This window comes from Mytilus edulis, chromosome 14 (genome assembly GCF_963676685.1).
Source record: "Mytilus edulis chromosome 14, xbMytEdul2.2, whole genome shotgun sequence".
NCBI lineage: Eukaryota > Metazoa > Mollusca > Bivalvia > Mytilida > Mytilidae > Mytilus > Mytilus edulis.
The window spans coordinates 40,039,910-40,066,480 of NC_092357.1; the positions used below are offsets into that span (position 1 = coordinate 40,039,910).

At 31.9% G+C, this 26,571-nt stretch overlaps 1 protein-coding gene across 1 annotated transcript; it reads right to left on the reverse strand.

Moving 5' to 3' along the window:
• Positions 1 to 1,111: 1,111 nt before the first annotated feature.
• LOC139504193 (GTPase IMAP family member 4-like) lies at positions 1,112 to 3,284 on the reverse strand. The gene is made up of 2 exons (XM_071294259.1): positions 3,268 to 3,284; positions 1,112 to 1,832 (listed from the first exon to the last, which is right to left on the reverse strand). Exons 1-2 carry the CDS (start codon positions 3,282 to 3,284, stop codon positions 1,112 to 1,114), a joined length of 738 nt encoding a protein of 245 aa, XP_071150360.1.
• Positions 3,285 to 26,571: the final 23,287 nt, after the last annotated feature.

Consider the following 26,571-nt stretch of genomic DNA (forward strand, 5'->3'; position numbering starts at 1 on the left):
GTATTCTTTTTTTTTATTAGTATATACATGTATAATACATGTGCATCAACATTGGTACCATAATCATTCTTTTTTAATTTAATACCTCTGAATGTAGCACATGAATGAACGTTTCCACTTTCATAAGGTCCTTTCCATAATTAAACATTTTATATCATTATGCCTGTTACATCTTATCTGGTCTCCATTCACAAGGTCTGCATAAAGTGTCATGATGAATGGGAGGCGGGAATATATATTGTAACTATAGCAAACATCAAATGAATATTCAAGATGACTCGTGGCTTAAAAATGTTTACTGAATGTTTCCGTTTTTTAGGGATACAAACAATTGAAAAATAACCTCTCTATTAAAAAAAAAAATATTTGCACGGAATTACATGTTTACCTTTTATATGTCGTGTATGTTTGTCCTTTATTTCTTAATGGGGAAGTTGGTAAGGGCCATACGTTGATTAATCCAAGCGAATATTTAAAAAAAATACCATTCACCAAACATAACTTTCGGAAAACATTTACGAAAAAAACGTTTATAAAAATCTCAATCCTGATTTTTTTTTCTTTCCTTAAAACAAGTTTTGTAAACTTGGAGGATTTTTAAGGATTCTATATGTTGACCTTAATATATTGTTAGAATGTTCGTTTCAATCTGGATCTGTCGTATAAGACACAACCGAATCAGTATTGTTCAACTATAATATTCGTATCATCTGGGTTTTTTTTTCATTATTTCTTAATATTAATACGAAAGCAATTTATTTCCGTATATACATTGAATAAGAACATAAATATTAACACTAGAGCCAGTATATAGCAATAAAGCAGTTGTCAATCACTCAATCGTACCGTATATAAAATCAATAACTTCATTTAACAACCTTATATTGCCACCAGTAACTATGAGCAAGAAGAATAAAAAAAAATGAAAAAGAAAAAAAGATTCAAAATGAAAAACAACAATTTTAAAAACTTGACACAGAAAACTGATGACAATTGTCAATTTAAAGCTTTGATACTAGTATGACCAGTGGTCTAAACTGTTCATATTTTTTAGAAATATCAGCACTCTTAGTTGTATATTTGTTTCAAGACTGTCTGTCTAATATCGAGTTTAAAAAAAATAAAACCATTTTTTCTTGTTTTTTTCCAGTTCAAGTTTTTTGACCTGTTCTTTTAAATCTGCAATTTCCTTGGCATTTTCTTTTAATTCCTTGTGTTGCATTATTACTTCCGATGTTCTTTTAAAACAATGATGACCATAAAATCCGTCCATATTGTCTATTACCTCAAACACCTTCTCAGCCTCTTTTTGTCTTTCACTCATTTTTTGTTTATTTTCAACAGCAACGATCCGTTCTTTACATTGCATGTAAAGTTGTTTTACATTTTCTGCAGATTTCTGATTGATAAACTCTGTAATGTCTTTAGATTCTCCGAATTCACCAATGATATCAGACTTCCTTACCATAACAAGCATGGTAAAATCAAGAAAATTGTCATCGCCAAAAAAAGTACGCAAATCTTCCAAAGCCTCACGTTCCGCGTGTGAGTCTCTGAAAGGTGCAATTACAATGATAATTGCGTGCGGACCAGGATCAAGACATTTGAAAAATCCCTCTAGTTTAGAAATCATGTTTGTCCCATCGGAACTTATGAGACCGGGTGTATCAACAACTTTTATATGTCTTGTTCCTACTGTGCCTTCACCAACTTCACATTTCGAAGTGACGGAATTTGCTGCCGCAGATTCTTCAAATTCCTTCTTTCCGAGTAGTGTGTTTCCAACGGAACTTTTACCAACACCCGTACAGCCAATAAGTACTATTCTTATTCTAAAAAATACAATCAGAAGATTGTTCTTTATTGATTTATACTAATAGGTCATTAAAACGACATCTTCGTATTAACTTTTTTTTTAGTTTATCATATGCATATATATATATATATATATATATATAAAAGTCTATAAAAAGGACCAACCAGCAAATTTACTATGTACCGGATCGTCTAGAATTGGCGATACTATGCAGATAAGGAAAAAATTATATCAGTCTAAAGATTTGCACAACGTTGTGCAAATCTTTAGACTGATATATATATATATATATATATATATATATATATACAACTCGTCTAAACATCAACCCAACAATGTTAGATCTGTAAATTTGCTTTCGCAAATTTTTGGTTCTTCCCTCGCCGGGATTCGAACCCATGCTACTGTGATATCGTGATACCAAATCGCCTGCACTGCAGCCGTCCCGCTAGACCACACGACCACCTGGGCTCTCTCTATATATATATATACATGAATCGAAATGACAGAATAAATGGCAAACTGTTATAAATTTTTCCATTTTTTGTTGAATATAGAAATAAAAAAATTACTTCCTTTATTTTAACATACTGCATTGCAATGTTATTTTTATTTTATCCAAATCGTTAGACTTATATCTAATGCATAATTGAATCGATCAAACGATAGGATTTTAATACAAACATATAACATTTAAATGCGGTAAGTTTAAATGAAAGAAGCAATTTTTCGATTTTTATATTGAACACATTTAAAAATTTTACTTCGATTATTCGTTGATCATCACATTTCTGTCATAAATGAGTGAATGTTCCTACAAATTTTTATTGATTGGCTTATATCATATGCAACTGTTTATGGACAGATGAGATAAATATATTTTAGCATTTATTGGTCAACTAAATATTCTATAAGGATGCGGATGAATTTAGATTGTTGTTCGAAACTTTGATCGAATTGTTGATTTTATTTTACATTAAACTAGATTTTTCTCATTATGACAAACCTTGACATTTATGCTTGAAATAACCAATTCTACAAAGTAGGAAAAGCAAACAAGTTCGCCGCATCCATAAGAACTTGTGGCTTATTTATATCGGAAATTTGATACTGATAAAGGACATTTATCAAATATTCCTTTTTATTACCTATCCAGGCTTAATGCACTTTGTATCTTTAAATTGTTAGATTTTGGTGTTATGAATCAATCCTGTTTAAATAAAACGTCGCGTGTGGCTTATGCATTATTGAAATTGATATGGTTTTATCAATATTAGCAAAAGACTGAAAATCTGTTTTAGCTTACAAAAACATTTAGAATAAAGTTTTATGACAAACTCAATTAAAAGTAGGTACGTGCAATAACTTTTAACAACTAGTCATGCTAGTGTTTCAGAAGAAATTGCTTTTTATTCAAATCAAATAATTAGCTAAATTTTATCATTACTTACTCTTTATTCCGTGACATGTTTTACACTTCTTTGGATGTATAATCAATCCATCGATGAGACATTTAGTTTTACAGTCTACTACCAATGCGTCAAAAACACACGTGATATCTTATCTATTTATTATAGTTTGTTCCATTTTTCAACTGTTCAATGTTTCTTACAACATGTATAAATTATCTTCTCTTAGTGAAATTAGAAATATTTTCAAAATAACAAAATACAAAATAAATTAGATCATGTATTCTTTTTGATACATGTAGCGCATTTTTCTTTTTAACAATGTAATTGGTTTATTTTATTACCGACATGAAACTTACATCATACATTAAATACATGTCATTTACACAATCCTTGTCTTGTAACTGATAAAAACAGCCAAATATTATCATGCAGTGTTCTCAAGATTTAGAGAACGGACTATAGATATTCATATACAAACTATTTAAAACAGATTTTGCCACATTGATTGAATTGAAGACGAGGAATAAGTCTAGTTATGTCATCATCTACGGAAAGGTATGTATGATAATTAAACACTATATTGTAACAATAGTACATTTATCATGTTAATGTATCGTAATTTGTCATTCAGGTTCTTAACAGTGCATCAACACCAACACAAGTGAATAAACTAGGATCCTTTATAAAAAAAAGTCAAAGGAACTGAGGACAGGGGACCCTTTAATATTTACCTGAATTTGTGTATATATATTCAGTTTAATACTTAGTTATTGTTTTTATTGTTTGTGTTGTTGTTATATGTCACAAACTGTAAAGTTTATATGGCAATAAAACTTTGAATTGAATTGAATTGAATATATTAAAATGAAATGCGTCAAATTAATCGACCTTATGCGAATACATATAAATATATTAAGTATATATGCTATATTTTGTGAATAAACTTTCTTGCTAATACATGTGTATCTAACTATTGCAAATTGCATAATTCTTTGAAAGAAAAAAAATTATACACATTTTTAATACATCTACAAAGTTTAGTAGATGTGACCGGCATAAACATAAGCGTAGTTACAAAAACACCAACTGATTGAAAGTGAAGTACATTTCTATAATATGTTTTCCTTAAATATTGTACATTGTAGACGAAACGCGCGTCTGGCGTACTAAATTATAATCCTGGTACTTTTGATAACTAACTAATCAAAGATATTAATAGAGTTTCTTAAATTTGATTCGCCTAAAAAGTTTAAACACACCATTGATATGAAGTTCAAATAAGTGTTATATAACCAAAAGATCTGTGAAAGCAGTGAAATTACTAGTAAAAGTGATGAATTGAAACCGTTATTACCTTTTAATAATTTTCTTATATATATATATATATATATATATATATTCATCTAAAAAAACGTAAAATAACAAAGATAGTGACACAGAAGATATACATGTTTTAATTACACAAAATGTATGATTATATTAATGTGAAAAATAATATAAAAATATTAATAACGTTTATTTGCATATTTATCTTTCTCATATTCAAATTGGCCCCTCTTCCTGTAGATTGGGCAAAATATTTGCTTTGTGCTTACTAAGAAGTCAAATAAACCCCTTTCAATTTTGCATGATGACATTAATTTGTTGCAGTATTGTTTAATCAAAGAACATATGCTGCCTCATGACACTCATTACATGCAACATAGTATTTTTTTCTCGATTTAGTCATTTTGAATAGTATGGACTCTTGAAGAAGACTGTTACAGTAATAGTTTATTATTCCTAGGATACACACAAATATTTGCGTTAAAAAAATGAAAGAAAGCAGTAATGAGTGCTGTTTAAATCTTTTACAGCAGGTTATAGCAATGAACATGAACTTCAAATCATATATTTTATTTTTGACATGTCATTTATTCCGTTATTGGTATTGTGCTGTATTATTTCCTGCGTTTGCTAACTATGATATTTTAATTTATCATATATTTAGTAGTAAATACAGTAATTTTGAATAATTATGTGATAAATAGTCTGCTGTATAATCTGTATCGATCAACTTTGATCCAGACCCTTTATCGTACCCTTTTATCGGATGTCTTCCCTTTACTACATCCTTTTATCGCATGCCTATCCTTTTATCGCATGCCTACCCCTTATCACATCTCTATTCGAAAATATGAAGATAGCACAAGCATAAGAGACATTTTTTTCTTCAATGGGTCCTAACTGAAACGGTCATTACGGCATTTTTTAAATGACGTTATTTTTTAGCAGGTGACAGCACAAACGTCGAGCTTTCATATTTTCTTGACCTCGAATTGGAATCATAAATAATCTTCAAAAGGGTTTAACTTTATCAATTTTGATATTCCAAAAGTGCACATTTTACTCACCAGCCTGAAAGCAGTCTTTTGATTTTTACAATAAACTTGTTATTAAATTGTTTGTTTTTGTTTATTTGGTATTAAATTGATATAAAGATCCGCTTGGTTACATCGTGTGTACAATTTATTTGGCAGTCGTTAAAGGGTTAAAGATCATCAGTTGCTCGACCTGCTAGTCAAATGCGATTTGTTAAATTGAGGTAAATTAAATGGCCTTCCGGATACTTTTAGATCCCTAACATCACTGAAGAGACATATATATATTTATATATTTGCCGCAAGTTTGTTGTTTTCTACTTGGCATAAAATTAATATAGAGATCCATTTTGTAACACCTTGTGATCAATTTATTTGGCAATCGCCAATGGCAGTCAGTAGAGTTTAAAAAGGCGTTTAAAATTGTCTGACAATTACACTCAAGAGTGTAAAAATCAGATTTTTCTGCTGAAAAATTTGTGTCCGTCCTTCATATATATAAACAGCCGCGTGGTTTGTTTAACAGCTGTATTCAAAATCCTATACCAACATTTATCTTAAAAGAAAAATCTTGAAAAGCAAGGTTATTGTACATGATTATATATACCAAAAATGAAATACGTCTTAAGGGAGTGTTTATCGCTCACAACCACGTTGAGCAGCTCAACCTTCATTATGTTCCTGTCCCAAGCCTATAGCTCAGTAGTTGTTGGTTCAAGTCTGTCTCATTTGTTGTTTTAGTAAGTAATTTTGTTTTCAATTAGGCTGTTATTTTTTTGAAATTGAATTGTATTATTTATTTAATGTCGTTTCCTTTCATAGCCGACTTCACAATGTGCATGGTACTGGTATGGGAAACACTCATTGTCGAAGGCCTAACGGTTGACATTTAATTGCTTACATCAATTTCATTTAAACTTATGTGGATAAATGTTTCATTGACAATCATGCTACATCTCTATCAAATCATAGCATTTAAAGGTTAAATTATCTGTTTAATGACCCAAGGGTTAGGGATTTTTCACTGTTTTTTTTTTTGTCACTAGGTCCTAAACTTTGCCCAATTATTCTGTTGTTTCTGTAAATATGGAATATTTATATTCTAATAAGGAACACTATCAGTCAATGTAAGGTATGCCGAGTTAATCAATAATTAGATTAAATCTTTTGAGAAGATTCCTTGTTTGAATGCCTCAACTTTAAACTTTAAAGGTTTAACATTATCAAAAAAATTGGGAGGGGAGGGGGAATGACTTTATAATTGGTATGCGTCAAAAATGCTTTTTTTAAATGTATAAAGATATAAAAACTGAAACAGTTAGAGAGTAATATGACCAAATATGATACCTCTTTCTTTAACCCTAAAGAAATATGAAAATAAAAAATCTAACATTTTCTAAGATTAAGTTGTTTTTCACAAATTATGAAATAAGTAATGACTGTTCAGCTGATTAATATATCCTGTTGAACTCATAGTCCACCACACGCAATATTGACCCAGAGCTTTACAAATTAAAACAACGCTTAAAAAATCTTGCGTCCAAAGCACGTTTGTTAATTTGTCTTCAACACGAACGCTTAAAGCCAAACATTTGAAAGCCAAGGATATACAAGTGCTGAACTATTATATTACAATTTATTGCTAATCGTAGCTTTGCTTTTCTTTATGTTTATAGCAACGAGAGCAGCGATGCAGTTTTCGTGCTAATTGGATGTCGCGGCAGTGGTAAGAGCGAAACTGGCAATACACTTCTTGGTACACAATATTTCAAAACCGAGCAGGAAAAACAATATAACTTTGATGATTTTCCTGTAACTATAAGAGACACTCCGGGATTTGAAAAAATATCTGAGTTTAAGGAAATTTACAAGTCTTTGCAATGTCATGAAAAGAGAAAGGTCGTATTTGGACTCACAATTCGAGTTGGTAGATTTGAGCCTGGTTTCACTAAAACCATTAAAAGTCTATTTCTGGATAAAGAAATCGGGGAACATCTTAAACGTAAAACGTTTTTGATTTTTACTAATGTAGATGAACTAGAAAATGAAGAAGACATATATAAAGATAAATTTATAGAATGGCTAAGAAATACTGAAGAACTCGTTTTATTAATCGCATCCTTGGATTTAGACTATTGCGTTATTCAAAATAGACAAAAAGGGGACAAACGAGTCCAACAAGCCAAGCAACTTATCAAAAAAACGAAACTCATATTACAAAGAGAAAATCAAGAAGAAAATTGGTGCCACTTTGATAAGCCTTTCGAGAACATATCTTGTCCTACATGTTTGAAAAACGATAACAGCTACAAGGATAAAGAGTTTGTCAAAAAACTGCATCAAGAGTTCACAATGACTTATTGCCAAGCTGTTGGTCTTGTACTTAAATTGCAATCAACAAACAAAGAAAAAGACAAGACACGCATGATTTATACAGCATTTCACGAAAAAGACTCTAATATGACAACTAGTGACGTTAATGTAATAAAACGTTTAGTAGCTGAACATACTGGTGCTATTTGTAATGTATTGTAATCACATAAATATTATATATCTATAATATACAATGTCTTGTTGTTAATAAATCAAAGTCAGATTTCTATCATTATTAGGTTGACAGTCATGTTACCTAACAATAATCAAGAATATGTTCCAATTGTTGAAACCACATTCCCATTATTTTTATTAGATTGAAAAAGTACCAATGCGAGTTATCGACGATTTTAAACCTCGCTGAACCAAAACAGGGGAAGTATGAGGACCAGGGAAAATGATTTATATCCCTTTAGAAGCACCTGAGATACCCTATTCAATCCGTGATGTAATTTGTCGAATAAGAATTATTACAGGGTTTGTGCTAACATAAGCAACAAGACATGTGCTGCATAGGGAGCAAGATCTGCTTACCCTTCCGAAGCACCTGTAAAAGTTTTCTATGGTGTTCGTCTTGCTCAGTGTTCTGTGCACTATAACTTGTCTGTTGGTCATTTTCTTTTTAGACATGAAGATTATACAGACAAAAAATGAAGGATACTTAACAACAAAATTATTTTCATTTACCTGTGTAAAATATGACGCACTTTTTTTAAAGTTCATGTTTTTAAGAAATTGTCTAGCATTTCACAGCGGTATATATACATTTGTTTTGTATAATACTTTTACTTTAACACATGTTTAATTATTCATCCCTTATTTTTATTAACTTTGTATTAAAATCATCGATCAGTGTATGGTCATTTGTGCTACTACGTTTTTTAATCGAGCTAAGCCATTTCAATTAATATTTTATAGTGTGTCCTTCTATGATGTAATGTTACACTATTGTTTAAGATAAGGGAAAAGGTTTGGTATCATTAACACGTTTAATCCTGCTGCAATTGTTTGTACCGGGCCTAAGTCAGGAATCTGATGTTCAGTAGTTGTTGTTTGTTGATGTGGTTTATAAATGTTTCTCGTTTCTCATTTTTTATACAGATAAGACCATTGTTTTTCCCGTTTGAATGGTTTTGCGCATGCATTATTTTTATGCCCTTTATAGCTGGCTGTTCGATGTGAGCCAAGGCTCCATGCTGAAGACCGTACCTTGTTCCGTAATGGTTTACTTTCACAAAGTGTGACTTGGATGGAGTGTTGTCTGAAAGACACTTATACCACATCTTTCTATATCTATTAACCCCGCCGCATTTTTTGCGTCTGTCCAAAGTCAGGAGCTCTAGCTATATATAGTCTTTGCTAGTTTTATACTTTTTTTAGTTTTAGTTAATTTTCATGTTTTGGAGTTAAGTATGACGTCCATTTTTCTTGAACTAGTGCACTTCTTTATTTAAAGGCCAGTTCAGGCCCATTTCTGGATATGGATTTTTCTTGGTTTTCAATTAAAAAAAACAAAGGATACGGGGTATTCATCCATGACACAAAATCAGTTCATGCACAACAAAAAACATACAATAAACAAATAAACATTGTTGTTCTTCATCTCAAAGTCACAGTGAAACCTCCACACGGAGCAAAAAAACTATCACCTCATTGCAAGTTTTGGGACGACCTCTATCACCGGCTTAAGCGGATTTTGTTACAAAAATAATTTGAACAGACTCTGTAAGATGTAGCTCCACCCAGTTGGGTCCGTCAAAAAAACACATTCTGGAAAGCAGTACATATTAAAAACAAAATAGTTCCTAGTTGAAGTTTATTTATTTACTGTTTACAAAGTTTTGAATATTTTGAAATACTAAGGCTTTTCTACCTCAGGCATAGATTACCTTAACTGTATTTGGCAAAACCTTTAGGACAGTGGTCCTCAATGTTCTTCAACTTCGTACTTTATTTGGCCTTTTGAACTTTTTTGGATTCGAGCGCCACTGATGAGTCTTTTGTAGACGAAACGCGCGTCTGGCGTATATACTAAATTTAGTCCTGATATCTATGATGAGTTTATTTACTTGCGTTGAAACTTGACTCAGATATAACAGGAATAACAGTTTAAACATATATTTCAGATAAACTTCAAGCTCAGTAAAGGAAGAGTATCTTAGATACTAAAGAATTCAATGAGAATTACAAATATCAATGCATATGTCATTTATGCATAATGTTTGTGTATGCCTCTTTTATGTTACGATCATATTGATTTTAAATCAACTTTGTATAAGTTACGAACATCAATTACAATTTCAATGACATAAAGTTTGATCATTTATGTATACAAGCACCGGTCTTATGGACTTAATCAATATTTCGAATCTTAAAATATTTCCGTAACGATTAAATGAATTGTAGTGTTGTCAAGTGTATTTGATGCATGTGACTAACTATATCATTCGACTGACATTATTTGTTTTTAAGTTTTATCAGTTTAAGTAGGAAATTATATAGTTTTTCTCAATGTTGCTACTGTTATAAGAAGTAGTCACATTGAATGATTTTGAATCGTATATTTGGCGCTAGTAGAAGATACTAAAGTACATTGAGGGCTATGGTGAGGAGTTTATGTAGTGGTTCGGAAGATTTCAAATAAATGTGTACATTTTTATTGATTCATGTTAATATTTTGATTGTTTTATAGTGTATAGTGAGAATTGAGAGAATGAATTAAGAGAATTAAAGATATGTGTGATGCATTATGCGCGTACATGGGTTATTATAATTCTAAAGATTGATTTATTGACAAACATGTAGAGCTTTCATTTGTTTAAATAACTCTTTTGGAGAATTTCTCACAAATTGTCAATTGACACAAATAAGTCTTTATATTCACTCTAAATAAAATTTTAAATGATTACATCAGAAAATTAAGAAATAATTGATGCAAGCTATACTTTATTGTAGTTTTAACATGGGTAGGCATTATAATTGTGATTATTTTTGCCCGAGCGATAGTGAGGGGATTGGGACTGGAACTTTACATCTTTTCAAGTTTTAAAATATCTCACTAGGTCGAGTAAAATATCAGGAAAATATGCTAAGATCATTACAGTTCCAATCACTTCTTAGTTTGTCATCTTTTTTAATTGGCGTTTCTGGCTGTGTTTTTATCAACCAACTTTATCTTTTGGCCTCCGAGAATTATTATCTAAAAGGCAGTGCTGTCAGTGTAACCTGAAGATGTATTCAGTTTCCTTTTAATGTTGATATCGATACAATCAAATATTCATCGTGTCAACCTTCGTCAATCAATATAGAATAAGCAGATCGGTATCATTGTTTGAAACAACCATCCATCAAAGACACTAAACGATATAGATGTAATTGACTGCTTTAACAAGGATAAAAATGCATACCGTTTCTGAATAAGCTATCTCGAATAAGCCCTGACAAAATGTTAAACAATTCTTATACTTTTACAAACAGCAACAATACATGCAGATTCTGTGGATTATGATGCCTACTTATATTTGCTGATAACACCAAGATCTTCAGAGTAATAAAATATTAAAATGACAGAGAAATTCTACAAGATGACCTACACAAGATATAAGCATCGAGTGACAAATGGCTACTCAAATTTCACACTAAAAATGTAAATACATGAAAAAATGTAAGAAGTCAAACAGCACTGAACACTCAAAAATGATTAGCCTACTAAATCATCAAATAGCAAAGGTTAAAGAGGAAAGAGATATGGGAGTCCTTATCGACTCAGAACTCACTTTTGAAAATCACATAAGGGAAAGGTGAATATGGTCAGGTCTATATTTGCAGTTCTAAGAAAGAACTTGGGTACTGAGACATTCATACCATTGTATATAAAACCATGGTCAGAACTCATTTACTATGCTAGTTCAGTTTGGTCTCCATTCAAAGAAAAATATATTGATAAAATAGAAGGAGTCCAGAAAAGGATAACAAAACATCTACCTGGTCTCAAAGACATGAGCTATCGAGTGAGAATTAACAAACTATGCTTACCTTCACTATCATGTATAGGAGAATACGAGGGGCCATGATTGAATCCTTCAAAACTATCTATGGCAACTATAACAAGGAAGTATAGGATCATTTTTTTTAAATGGCAGATGATTCTCAACATAGAACCAGTAGGACAAACAGCAACAACCTCGTTCATCAAAGATTCCATTTCTTATATAGTACTTAAACACTCATTCTCTGTTTGAATTGCTAAAACATGGTCCAGGAACAAACTACCAGATAAAACAACAAAGACCCCATCAATTAATACCTTTACTCTCCGACTAGATAAATATTGGTCTGACGACTATAACGCATAAACATCCAGAAGTCATGGACAAAACAGTAATAGAAAACAATTAAATTACGAGTCTGGTGAAGAGGAACCTTAGGGATCCTGTACTGGAAATCAACTATAAGTGCCTATAAGTAAGTAATCATAAAATGGATTATCATGTAAGCTCGTCAAATAAATTGTTCCAGGGGTTGGAAACCCCCTTTTTCGATTCTTCGTCTTTTTTATTATGTGAATGGTTCGTGGGGTTGGAACACCCGATGAACACCCCCTTTCAAAATGGCAGGATCTGCGCTTGATGAGTGGTAATGTAACATTGCCATTCTCAATTTAAGAGTGGAGATAACAAAAATATATTATGAATAAGGAACAAAATGTTCAGGAGATATTAAGAGAACACACATCAATCAATCTGTGTGTTTAAGACTGTTGTCTTTCTATTTTGATTTTTACAATAAATATCAGGATATGTCATACGGTATATTGGGATTATATTGGTGTCTGATTATTTCAGAATTATATTGATAGAGCCGAATGAAGAGTCCAAAAAAATTAAATCTGGATCTCTTCGGGAGATATTTAATGGAAGATCAATCAAGCAAAAACTCAATTTGCCGTCGAAATTTTACAGATTTTTGTCATCTTGGATGATATAAATAAACTTAACGATGATTTATTAGAAAAAAGAGATACGTCCGTTCCAATTCGATAATGGTTGTTAAAGTCTGCTCTAAACGTGAGATTAATTCTTTATGCTTTCCTCTAACACAGTTTTGACAAACAAATCAGACTTAAACCCACACCATTTAATTTTTAATAATATTAGTCTTAAACTGTACAAGAATTCGTCAATGTTTGTCTCGACTATGATCGGAAAGGACATCTTCTTTATCAAATTATTTTTAAATTAACCAAATTTGATTATTTTTGTATAAAGCAAATATATCGGAAAGTTCTCAAAGTCATTTTTCTCTAGTGGTCCTTGAAAAAATCTTCCTATGCTCACTGCTATTTCTATAGCTAAATTTGAATGGGGAAGATCTTTGGACCACCACTTTTCAAAAACGTTCATTGTATATGGTCAGACTGTGGTTTTTTTTTTTCTTTTTAGCTCACCTGGCCCAAAGGGCCAAGTGAGCTTTTCTCATTACTTTGCGTCCGGCGTCCGGCGTCGTCGTCCGTCGTCGTTAGCTTTTATAAAAATCTTCTCCTCTGAAACTACTGGGCCAAATTAAACGAAACTTGACCACAATCATCATTGGGGTATCTAGTTTAAAAAAAATGTGTGGCGTTACCCGGCCACACAAACCAAGATGGACGCCATGGCTAAAAATAGAACATAGGGGTAAAATGTATATTTTGGCTTATAACTCTGAAAACAAAGCATTTAGAGCAAATCTGACATGGAGTAAAAATGTTTATCAGGTAAAGATCTATCTGCCTTGAAATTTTCAGACGAATCGAACATCTGGTTGTTGGGTTGCTGCTCCTGAATTGGCAATTTTAAGGAAATTATACCGTTTTTTGGCTATTATCTTGAATTTTATTATAGACAGAGATGAACTGTAAACAGCAATAATGTTCAACAAAGTCAGATCTACAAATAAGTCAACATTACCAAAATTGTCATTTGACCCCTTAAGGAGTTATTGCCCTTTATTGTTAATTTTTAACCATTTTCAAATATTTAAGTATTCTTTTAAAAAAATCTTCTCCTCTGAAACTACTTGGCTAAATTTAACCAAACCTTGCCACAATCATCATTAGGGTATCTAGTTTAAAAAGTGTGTGGCATTACCCGGCCAACCAACCAAGATGGACGCCATGGCTAAAAATAGAACATAGGGGTAAAATGTATATTTTGGCTTATAACTCTGAAACCAAAGCATTTAGAGCAAATCTGAAATGGTAAAATTGTTTATAAGGTCAAGATCTATCTGGCCTGAAAATTTCAGACAAATCAGACAACCCGTTGTTGGTTTGCTGCCACCAAATTAGTAATTTTAAGGAAAGTTTTGAAGTTTTTGTTATTATCTTGAATAATATTATAGATAGAGACAAACTGTTAACAGCAATAATGTTCAGCAAAATAAGATCTACAAATAAGTCAAAGATGACCAAAATTGTCAGTTGACCCCTTAAGGAGTTATTGCCCTTTATATTAAATTTTTAATCATTTTTCTAAAATGTTTGTATTCTTTTAAAAAAATCTTCTCCTCTGAAACAACTGGGCCAAATTTTACCAAACTTGGCAATAATCATCATTAGGGTATGTAATTCAAAAACTGTGTCCAATGACCCAGCCTACCAACCATGGCTAAAAAGGGTACATTAGGGTGAAATGTAGATTTTGGCTTATATCTCTGAAACCAAAGCATTTAGAGCAAATCTAATAGGAATTAGATTGTTTATCAGATCGAGATTTATCTGCCCTGAAAATTTCAGACAAATCAGACAACCCCTTGTTGGGTTGCTGCCCCCAAATTAGTAATTTTAAATACAATTTTGCAGTGTTTGGTTATTATCTTGAATATAATAATATATAGAGACAAACTGTAAGTAGCAATAATGTTCAGCAAAATAAGATCTACAAACAAGTCAACATGACTAAAATTGTCAACTGATCCCTTACGGAGTTATTGCCCTTTAAAGTCAATTTTTAACAATTTTCATAATTTTTTGTAAATTTTTAGAAAATAATTTCCACTGTAATGACTGGGCCAAGTTCATTATAGATAGAGATAATTGTAGCATCAAAATGTTCAGTAAAGTAAGATCTACAAACACATCACCATCGCCAAAACTCAATTTTGTCATGAATTTATCTGTGTCCATTGTTTAAGATGCACAAAGACCAAGGTGAGCGACACAGGCTCTTGAAAGCCTCTAGTTTAATAAATCCGTTGTGTAAGGATTGATACTTCAGTCTTAGAGAACACCATGTATTTCAGTGTTAGTTGTTATAAGCTTTGAACAAACTGCCATTAATTGCAATTATTATACCTCAGTATGTTTTTTCTATATAAAAAATAATGAAATAGTCGTGCTATTTCATTCTACAGAACCATTTGCCAGTCAATAGTTTCAAAGACTATTGCCCCGGTTAATAGTTTCATAATCATCTTTCCCGTACTTTTTCATGCTTATTTTTCATTGGACGTCATGATGTCATTGACTACTCTGCTTGGTTACGTATGCTTTGCAACGTCTAATTGTACCTTATTCATAATGTGGGTTCGCTCTTCGTATATTAAAAGTGAATTTGCCTTTGGTGTACTTTAGCTAGAATTTATTTTAAGCACGGAAAGTTTAACACAAGTATTTCTAGTCTTGATTAAAGGAGGACGCCTCCGGGTGAGGGAATTTCTCGCTACATTGAAGACCTGTTGGTGACCTTCTGCTGTTGTTTTTTCATTTGGTCGGGTTGTTGCCTCTTTGACACATTCCCCATTTCCATTCTCAATTTTATTGACTAAAATTAATGAAATATAAATCAATACAAAACGAATTGTAAAAAAGGGATCAACATGTGCATGTAAAGTTATGTGTCATTTTTCTGTTCTTTCAGATGACATATATAGACTTTTAGAAAATTAATTATTATGTATATAAAAACATTTAATGGCTGTGTTGTTCAGTATAATAAAACACCTAATGACTGGTTGTGCGGGTAATAGCAAGTTTGTTGTCCCGTCGCATACTAACTATTGCTCTCGACTTTGCCTCGAGCAATAGTTGGTATCTCAGGGACAACAAACTTGCTATTACCCTCACACCCAGTCAATAGGTGTATAATACCGTCATTTCGGTGCTTTGTGTCTATTGTGCTGATATAATTTTTGCGTTCGTGTCGTGCCACACCGGTCTTTTGATTGAATCTAGTTGCAACTAATTTTTGCAGTTTGTTCTTATATTGTACTGTTATCCCACTGTACCCCGCTTACGGGAGGGTTGAGCGCTCACATGTATGTTTAACCCTGCAATATTCAGTATGTGCCTGTCCCAAGTCGGAAGTCTGTGATTTAGTGGTTGTCGCTTGTTAATGTCTCGACTAATGATTGCCTTTGTGTAAATTGTTTTGTTATGTATACTTAAGCTGTTAGTTATTTCGTTTGGATTGTTTCACACTTGTCGGGCCTTTTATAGACGTTTTTACGGTAAGGGGTTTTGTCATTACTAAAAGACTTATGGTTGCAGATGATTGGTTACATACACTTCATATTTGAACTCCGGTGGATAGTTGCCTTATTAGAAATCATATCCTCTTTGTTTTGATATTTTATAAATGACTTTTAACTCGCGTTTTCCTAAACAGAAAATTGAGAATTGAGAAAGGGAATGTGTCAAAAAGACAACAACCTAACAAGAGAGTAAAAAAACAACCGAAGGACACATATGCATATGGTTCTTCAACACAGCAAGATATTCCGAATCCGGAGGTGGACTTTAGCCGGCTCTTGAAAAAATGTGTACTTGTTAACATAGAAGAATAACATCGGACAGAGGCTCCTGACTTGGGACAGGCGCAAAATGCAGGGTGGGTGGGGGTATTAAACATGTTTTGTGAGCTCTCAACCCTTCCCTATACCTCTAGCTCATGTAGCGAATAAAAAACACACAGCAATACGCACCATAAAACTCGGTTTAAAAGAAATTAAACTAAGCAAAATGAAAATAATACATAATTTGACAGAAGACTAGTAGCATTTACTGTCATGCCAGCTCCATACCTTATAATGTCCTACTAAGGCTGTCATAACTTTTTGGAAATTTTGGACCCTCAATGCTCTTCAACTTTGAACTTGTTTGGCTTTATAAATATTTTGATATGAGCGTCACTGATGAGTCTTATGTAGACGAAACGCGCGTCTGGCGTACTAAGTTATAATCCTGGTACCTTTGATAACTATTTACACCACTGGGTCGATGCCACTGCTGGTGGACGTTTCGTCCCCGAGGGTATCACCAGCCCAGTAGTCAACATTTCGGTGTTGACATGAATATCAATAATGTGGTCATTTTTACAAATTTCCTGTTTACAAAAATTTGAATTTTTCGAAAAACTAAGGATTATCTTATCCCAGGCATGGATTACCTTAGCCGTATTTGGCACAACGTTTTGGAAATTTTGGATCCTCAATGCTCTTCAACTTTGAACTTGTTTGGCTTTATAAATATTTTGATATGAGCGTCACTGATGAGTCTTATGTAGACGAAACGCGCGTCTGGCGTACTAAATTATAATCCTGGTACCTTAGATAACTATTTACACCACTGGGTCGATGCCACTGCTGGTGGATGTTTCGTCCACGAGGGTATCACCAGCCCAGTAGTCAACATTTCGGTGTTGACATGAATATCAATAATGTGTTCAATTGTACAAATTTCCTGTTTACAAAATTTTGAATTTTTCGAAAAACTAAGGATTTTCTTATCCCAGGCAGGATTACCTTAGCCGTATTTGGCACAACTTTTCGGAAATTTTGGACCCTCAATGCTCTTCAACTTTGAACTTTTTTGGCTTTATAAATATTTTGATATGAGCGTCACTGATGAGTCTTATGTAGACGAAACGCGCGTCTGGCGTACTAAATTATAATTATGGTACCTTTGATAACTATTATAACATAGCTCACATTCTCATAATTCTGCATTCATAAATTTATTAATGTCAAAAAGCTTAGAGCTTTGACTTTTAAAATAGCTTTAACCAAACATCACGTACCAAATTTGGAAACGTATGTGCTCCGGGTATTGATCCGATTTTTTTTTAAAGCTTCAGGCTTTACCACGCTGACAAATCTATTATATTTATAAATAGATGGAATAATATTCTACACTAGACTACCGCTGTCATAAATCGATTACGCGAAAATAGATTTGGGTCAGAAACCAAAACCGAGGAAAATACATCAACTAAAACAACGGAATAACAGCAACACTGAACTGCAACAAAAAACAAGCGTAAACGTACAAAGAAATTGAATATTCTGCACTTGGTAGAGGAAATTTTAATTACAAAATGGTGCGTTGGGCCTTGTTTTATTGATAGCCAAACCTCTTGCTCTTATGGCAATGTTAAAAATACCGCTAAAATGACAACATCATGTAAAAGGAATTCAGTACAAAAAAAACGAAAGAAGACTCAGGACAGAGAAATACATACATAAATAATACAATAGCAGATAACAACAAGTAAACCCCATAATATCAACGTAAACCTCTCGTGGATTAGCGACAGCACACCAGGACACCATGATAGAATTATTAACTGCATGTCACGCGCATGAAGACTAGTGGTCATCGTCGAGGAAATTAAAAATTCAAATCATTGTGAAATAATGGAGGTTGATGAGATTTATTGGTTTTGATAATTATAATATTTTCACTATTATATGCAGTTATATTGATGACCTACACTTAGATTTAAGAATGTAAAATAGAAACTTGTGAATTGATTTGAGCTTGATGGAAGCAATGATTGTGAAATTTAACTCACCTGTCTTAATGACTATAAATAATACTAGTATACAATTATGCTATATTTCATTGGTAGTAAGGAATAAACTTAAGCTGCAATCATTTCAATCGCCTGAAAGCAGTTCTCTGTGTTTTGGTGTTTATTTAACCTCCGTTAAAATTTGATTCAGATATAAAATGTATAAGGGATATTTTTTCTAGTTAAAACATGTATTTGAGATAAACTTTAATCTCAGTACAGGTGTAAGGAGTATCTTAGATCCTGAGACATTCAATGGGAACAACAAATAACAATGCATATGTTTATAATTCATAGTGTTTGTTTTTACCTCTTTAATGTTACTATGATATTGATTTTACATCAAATTTTTATAAGTTAAGACCATCAATAACAATTCCAATGACATGAAGTTTTACAGTTATGAATACAAACATCGGTCTTGTGGACTAGATCTTAAAATATTTGCGTAACGATAAAATGATGTTTCTCATTATAGTGTTGTCAAGCGTATTTGGTGCATGTGGCTAGCTATACCTATGACTGGTCAAATAGCCCATGCACCATCCATTTTTCCTATCTCTACATAAACTCGGGCAACTCATTGTAACCTGCAGATGTATTCAGTGTCCTTTCAATGTTCATATCGATACCATCAACTATTAATCATGTCAAGTTCAAAGACAACCTTCGTCAATCAATACAGAATAAACAGATGTGTTATAATTGTTTGAAGCAACCATTCATCAGAAATCATCAGACACTAAACGATGTATTTGTAATTAGCTGCTTTAACAATGATCAAAATGTAAAACGTTTCTGTAAGCTATCACGAATAAGCCCCGACAAAATGAAAAAAACAATTCATATACTATTCAAAAAGTATAAACATCAACAATACATGCAGATTCTGTGGATTGTGATTCCTGCCTATATTTGCTGATAACACCAATATCTTCAGAGTAATAAAATATCAGAATGACAAAGACATTCTACAAGATGACCTACGCAAGATAGAAGCATCGAGTGACAAACGGCTACTCAAATTTCACTCTAAAAATGTAAATACATGACAATATATAAAAAATCAAACAGCATTGGACATCCAAAAATTATTAGCCTCCTAAATCATCAAATAGCAAAGGTTAAAGAGAAATAGATACAGGAGACGATCATTATCGACTCAAAACTCACTCTTGAAAATCACATAAGGGAAAAGTGAATAGGGTCAATTCCATATTTGCAATTCTCAGAAAGAATTTGGGTACTGAGACATTTATACCACTGTATATATATACAATCATGGTCAGAACTCATTAAGACTATGCTAGTTCAGTTTGGTCTCCATACAAGAAAAATATATAAATAAAATAGAAGGAGTCCAGAGAAGGGTAACACAATAGCTACCTGGTCGCAAAGACATGACCTATCCAGTGAAACTTAACAAACTATCATAGATAGGAGAATATCAATGGCTACTATAACAAGGAATCGTTTTTTAAAATGCCAGATGATTCTCATCTTCTCTTCTAGAACCAGTAGCAGGACACACAGCAACAAATAAACTCATCATAGATACCAGGACTAAATTTAGTATATACGACAGACGCGCGTTTCGTCTACAAAAGACTCATCAGTGACGCTCGAATCCAAAAATGTTAAAAAAAAAAAAAAAAAAAGTCAAATAAAGTACGACGTTGAAGAGCATTGAGGATCAAAATTCCTAAAGGTTTTGTCAAATGCAGCTACGTTAATCTATGCCTGAGGTAGAAAAGCCTCAGTATTTAAAAAAAATCAAAAAATTGTAGACAGGAAATTTATAAATATAACCATATCAATGACAATTCATGTCAGCACAAAAAGTGCTGACTACTGGGCTTGTGATACCCTCGGTGAAATAAATCTCCACCAGCAGTGGCATCGACCCAGTGGTTGTAAATTAACTCATAATAGATACAAGGACTAAATTTAGTATATACGCCAGACGCGCGTTTTGTCTACAAAAGACTCATCAGTGACGCTCGAATCAAAAAAGTTAAAAAGGACAAATACAGTACGACGTTGAAGAGCATTGGGGACCAAAATTCCTAAAAGTTTTGCCAAATACAGCTTAGGTAATATATGCCTGAGTTAGACAAGCCTTAGTATTTCAAAAAATTCAAAAAATTGTAAACAGTAAATTTATAAATATAACCATATCAATGACAATTCATGTCAGCACAAAGTCATTCTTCAAATATTACTTTTCTAATACTAGTATCCGTAAACACTCATTCTCTGTTTGAATTGCTAAATCCTGTAACAAACTACCAGATAAAATAACAAAGACCCCATCTATAAATGCCTTTAAAATCCGACTAGGTAAATATTGGCCTTACGACTATAGAGCAGAAATATCCAGAGGTCATGAAAAAAATAATAATAGAAAAATTTGAATTTCGAGTCTGGTGATTCCAAGGAACCTTTAAAGGGATCATGTACTGGAAATCAACTATAAGTAACTGTAAGTAAGTAATCATCATGCATGCAACCTCGTCAAATAAATAACGTTCGAAAGATTACTGGCGACAGTTTATGGCAAGCCGTTGTGGAATTTATTCCCTATCTATTAATATTAATAAATCATTTATTAATATTAAATATTATTTTTTATTATTAATAAATCTAATTTTTAATATTTATAAATTGTCATTTTTTAATATTAAAAAATAGGTTTCATTTTTTAATATTAAAAAATAATTTTTTAATATTTATTATTAATTAACTACACTGTTATTGGACTTAATATGATGAAACCTGCCTATGCAATATAATGTGTAAACTCGGCCAATATAGAATAACTCGGCCAATATAGATTGTTTTCTGTATTAGCCGAGTTATTCTATATTGGCCGAGTTGACACAAAAGCAGGATTTCGGAACGTCTCTAGATTTTACATCGAAAATCACGATAAACACAAACTGAAAGTAAACAGTTGTTTTGAAGACGCAGTTGTCATTTAGTTATCTTAAACATGCTGAAAATGTCAGTATGGCAAACATTTCAGGCGAAAGACGATCACATTCATTTAAAAGGTATTTTGAAAGCAGACGATAGAACTATTTCAGGTTTGGGGAACGAGTAGATTATCACAAAGTTCATTTCTTGACTACCTCATATATCCAGTATGGCGGATCTTTTGTTACAGTTCTTGTCCATTCGTTTTTGATGCGTTTTATTATTTGATTTTGCCATGTGATTATGGACTTTCCGAATTGATTTTCCTCTAAGTTCAGTATTTTTGTGATTTTAGTTTTTGTTATCGCTACTCATAATTTCACGATTGTACACATCGATTTTAAATTAGTTTCTGCATAACACATGCAATGGCAGTACCTTTCCAATTACTATTTATGTGTTGCGTCTAAGTTTAAGTTGTAACACTTTATAGTGAATGAAAAGGGTAGAAAAATTCATCAGATGAGAAAATGCTGGAGACACCTGGAAACAGCACCAGGTCATTATGTATTGCATCTAATAAAAAGAAACAGTCTGCGATTTTGATAGTTCCACTTCAAGGTTAAAACATTTATCTCTTTTGAAATGAAATTAAGAAAATATTGTTACACTGTAGTTAATTAATAAAGATATTATTACGTGTATTTCTGTATTGGCCTTGTTATTGGTCGGAGGCCAGCTGTATTGGCCCTCGACTTCGCCTCAGGCCAATACAGAAATATTTACGTAATAATATCATAATATTCGATTTATCAATATTAAAAAAGTAATATTTAATATTAAAAAATAGATCCTATTTATTAATATTAAAAAATCATTTTTTAATATTAAAAAATCATTTTTTAATATTAAAAAATCATTTTTTAATATTAATAAATCATTTTTTAATATTAATAAATCATTTTTTAATATTAATAAATCATTTTTTAATATTAATAAATCATTTTTTAATATTAATAAATCATTTTTTAATATTAAAAAATCATTTTCTAATATAAATAAAAGGTCTTATTTTTTAATATTAAAAAATGAATATTTAATATTAAATATTCAGGTTGATTTTTTAATATTGAAAAATCATTTTCTAATATTAATAAATACACCACCTATATATAAGAGTTGTTTGTGCGCTTTTATATACGATGATCATACGTTACTGCAAGCATGTAGCTGAATCAGATCAGTGGAAAATATGAATTATTTTGTCCGTGATTTTTTTTCCTGTGACTTTTTTTCTTACATTCAGGTAGCAATACACAGTTAGAAGTTTAGTTTTGCATTATGGCCCCTGTGAATTTGTTAAATTTGAAAGCTTTTGTACAATAAAATTGATTTTTAGATAATTGAAGAATAATATAGCCTTCTTAGTGGGTTTATATGAACATTTAGATTGATTTTAACATGTTTTATAGGCCATTTATATGATTGACAGTCTGTATTTTCCTATCCGTACCATTCATAGGTCCATAAATTATTGTAGTGTTTATCAACAAAGATTTTGCGCTCGATCTCTTCAATTCAATTTCATGGAAAAACGAGCAGGAAATGCATATGATTTTTTTTGGACCACTTGATAGATATAAACCTATGGATTCAGGAAAGGTATCACTGTAATTCATTGAAATTTTCCTTTAGACCAAATTTTGGAGACTTTTGTGACATGTTCACCCCCCTTTTTTGCTATATTTTGTATCTAAGAAATGCAGATTGTTGCCGTGGTTACACCCAAAGGGATTATATTTCACCCTTATGACCATTAGAAATCAAATCTATGGAGGATTCTCTTTCTATAAGTATATACATGCATAACACACATATAAAGTCTTCTTTGTTAGACAGGAGGGGAAAGAGGGTGTTTAAAAATTATGAGTGTCAATTTTAAGTTTTTTTCCTAACTGTGTATTGCTACCTCAATCAATTCATAGCTCTTCAAAAAAGTCAAAGACCACTAAGAAATAAAATGTCAGTAAAAATGGACACTAAACTCCAAAACATATAAATGAACTAAAAAAAAAAGACTAAGTAACAAAACCCAGAGGCTCCTGATTAAAGACAGGCACAAACATGCCATGGGGTTAAACGTGTATTGTGAGATCTGAGATCAACCCTTCCCTTTACCTCTAGCCAATGCAGAATAAAAGAAATGTATGCAAAATATACAAGTCTAGACCACACAAGCGGTGACCAAAGACATCGGTCATCGTTTATTGATGTAAAAAAGGGAGGATTAGAAACCATTTCATCCAAAATTTATCAGATGGTATAAAATAAGCCTGTTAATTTTTTTATAATACATTCTGCAAGGCCATACATTTCACGGCATGATGATACACAATTAAAAGCTTTTCTTTTCTTCTCGGTAGTAATCAATAGTTGGTCAGATTAAAATATTTTCGAGTGCACCTTGATATACAAGTTTGTATCGAAGTACGCGGTTGGTTAAAGTTGTTATTCTTTACCTGTAATTAGTATATAAATTAGATATACTAATTAATTCGGACGCTTGATCGTATAAAGCCAAGGTCTGTATAAGACATAATCGACATTTGGTTTGAATAAAACCGCCGTTGTTTATCTTTATTATTAAGGGCTTACGGGTGTATTATACCCCGATGTCTGAACAAGACACTGCAACTTGGTTTGAATAAAACCGATATGCTTTATTTCTCAGGGTGATTCTTCGTTGCTTTATTTTGTCCTGTTTTAGTCTCTAATTCCACAGCGTGTTCTAGTAATAATTGAGTAAAGTAACTTTTATATTTCGGGGATTTGAATTTAATATTTAATGTGATTACGATAAAGTTAAATAGTTTAGGGTATTTACGGTAAAATTCCGTTTGTTTAGAAGCAAAAACTTAATATTCATTTTACATTTTTGATAAGAACTTTTACATTATTTTACACTGTAATATTTTATGTGACTTTAATACTTTGTATTGTTATTGCAAATATTTACATCTGTTGATATTTTGAGAGACCTTATTAAATTATATAAACTTACTTATCTCGATCTCTTCAGCCAAGGAGACTCAGGGCCCAGTGGTTCGAACCTTTATACGAGGTTAACAGACGGTTTTATACAATTTATAGTCGGAAATATAAAGTAGACTTGTGTTTCGGGAATTAAATAATTTCCGAGCCATAAGATCAATTACGCTTGATTCAATATAATTGTCCGATTACAGGTGTTTCAATTTGTAGTTAACTTATGGATATTGAGTTCAATGTCAATTATCAGAAGTAGAGTTTTGATTTGTCGGTGTACTTATAGGTAAAGGTGGGTTCGAAGAGTAGACACACGTATTCACGGTATTGTTTTTATATACAAGATAAAAAGGAACTCATCATTACAATGTAGAAATACCTCTAGCTTTAGAGGCTGAGTTAGCATTATAGCTGACTTTAACAAATAAACACACAGATAATAAAAGAAAGATATTTTATACATAGAAAAATACTAAGGTCAAACCGTCTCCTGTTACATTTTCACAAAAACAAGAATAAAGTAAACAAAAGGTGGTCATGGTAGTACAATGCACAGTGAAAAGAAGAAAGAAAATTGTTACAGGTCAGAATAATTATCTCCACTTTAATTTTCTGAATTTCAGACACTCAGTTTGGAAGCAGTGGTAACCATGGCAACCAATATTGACTCTGTAATAAATTTAAAAGATGGGATTGAAATGCCTCTGTTTGGTCTGGGAACAGCATTGACAAATGAGTGTTCACAAGCAGTTTCATATGCCATTGAACAGGGATACAGAATGATTGATACTGCTCAGAGATATGGGAAAAACATACAAAAGAAGATTTGTATGCCCCACTTGTTATGCCTTAGGAGCATTATGTTTTTTCGGTCTATGCATCTGTTTAATTTGTCTGTTCCTCTGTCTTTACAGCATCAGGTTAAAGTTTTTGGTCACAGTATTTTTTTATGAAGTCCAATCAACTTGAAACTTATGCCCAATTAGAGTTCTTAACTCAATTTCAAGGTCTAGTGAACATAGAAAATAATAGTGCAAGTGGGATATTCATTTACTATGAACACATTCTTGTTTTTTAAAGTAAAAAATAAATCTTGAGATATACCCTGTGTTTGGCTTTTGATTCTTTTGATTCATATAAGCATGACATATTATACATGTTATAAGGGACAAAGCATTTTCTTAAGGAAATACGTTTTGTGATTAAACGGTTTTGCGTACCTTTACAAAACAATACCTAGAGACCATAACAAGTTTTGGTAGAATGAGCCAATTACTGCTTGAAAATATATACCTTGCAATGCATACACGTTGTCGTAAAATTATTCTGCTTAAGAATTATAAGGATAAAACACATTTTTACTAGAGGTTATTGATGTGTAAACCGGGGCTCTTACTCACAAACTTAACATAAAAAGTCCAGTTTGTGAGTTAAATGCCCCGGTTTACACATAAATACCCTCTAGAAAAATGTGTTTAATCCTATAATATACACAAGTATCTTGATATTTACAAAGAAACGTATTTGAATGAAATAGGAAACATATTTCATGAATATTTTAGGTAGCACAATACGAAGAGTTTTTACTTCTAATCCATGTAATCTCCAACCTTTAAAATGCTGTTTCTTTTTTATGACTGCATATAAATGAATAAAAGAGGTATATAAAGATAGATGAAAGATTAATACTTTAAATGAATGCAATATTTTTGTTATGTAATCATCATGTAATAAATTATTATACAATTAATGGCAAAATCTTGGTCAGTTCACTTGAATGAATTTAGCTCTGACTTCTCTATAACTACATAAGAAATTTT